This window comes from Rhincodon typus, unplaced genomic scaffold, assembly GCF_021869965.1.
Source record: "Rhincodon typus isolate 14 unplaced genomic scaffold, sRhiTyp1.1 hic_rhity00016363, whole genome shotgun sequence".
Classification (NCBI taxonomy): domain Eukaryota; kingdom Metazoa; phylum Chordata; class Chondrichthyes; order Orectolobiformes; family Rhincodontidae; genus Rhincodon; species Rhincodon typus.
Window position 1 is genome coordinate 2,236 of NW_025982001.1, and position 535 is coordinate 2,770.

A 535-nucleotide genomic window follows, 5' to 3' on the forward strand; every position below is an offset into this window, starting at 1 on the left:
CCACCACCCCCCCGACTCCTCGTGGGACAGTTCAGGCGACTTGCAGCAATGGCTGCTCCCACCCTCGGCATTGTCCCTCCGTGTTCCGCGCCTGTGACCCCGCTCGCCGACCCCCGTAAAGTTGCTCCCGGTGCGAGCGGCAGCATCCCACCCCGACCTGGCTTCCGGAAGGTCGGGCCCGTCTAGTGCTGAGTTACTTTTATTTCAGCTTGTTGTACAGATTCCGGGAGGATCTCCCCCCCCCCCCCCCCCCCGCCCCCCCGCACAAACCAAAACCACCCCCACCCACCCGCTGAGCCCAAACTCCAAAAAAGTCAGTCACATCGAGGCCAATCCGAGACACGAAGCCAGGGTGAGGGCTACGACAAGGTACCCTGTCATCTCCACTTGTGGGATCTTCAGAGCATTCCCCGAGTCCCAGACCTGGCACAAGAGAGGAGAACGGGTGGGTGGGGGGGAAGAGAGAGAGAGAGAAGAGAGAAATAGAGAAGTGAAAGAGGAGAGAGAGGGAGGGGAGGGGAGGGGAGGGGAGGGG

General features: G+C 62.2%; 1 protein-coding gene across 1 annotated transcript in view; it reads right to left on the reverse strand.

Moving 5' to 3' along the window:
* Positions 1-84: 84 nt before the first annotated feature.
* Positions 85-535, reverse strand: part of sdhc (succinate dehydrogenase complex, subunit C, integral membrane protein) — a 2,444-nt gene continuing 1,993 nt past the window's right edge. Inside the window, exon 3 of the mRNA XM_048594882.1 lies at positions 85-423. Within this exon, the coding sequence (XP_048450839.1) occupies positions 319-423 (105 nt within the window). The 3' untranslated portion in view covers positions 85-318. The remainder of the gene's footprint in view (positions 424-535) is intronic.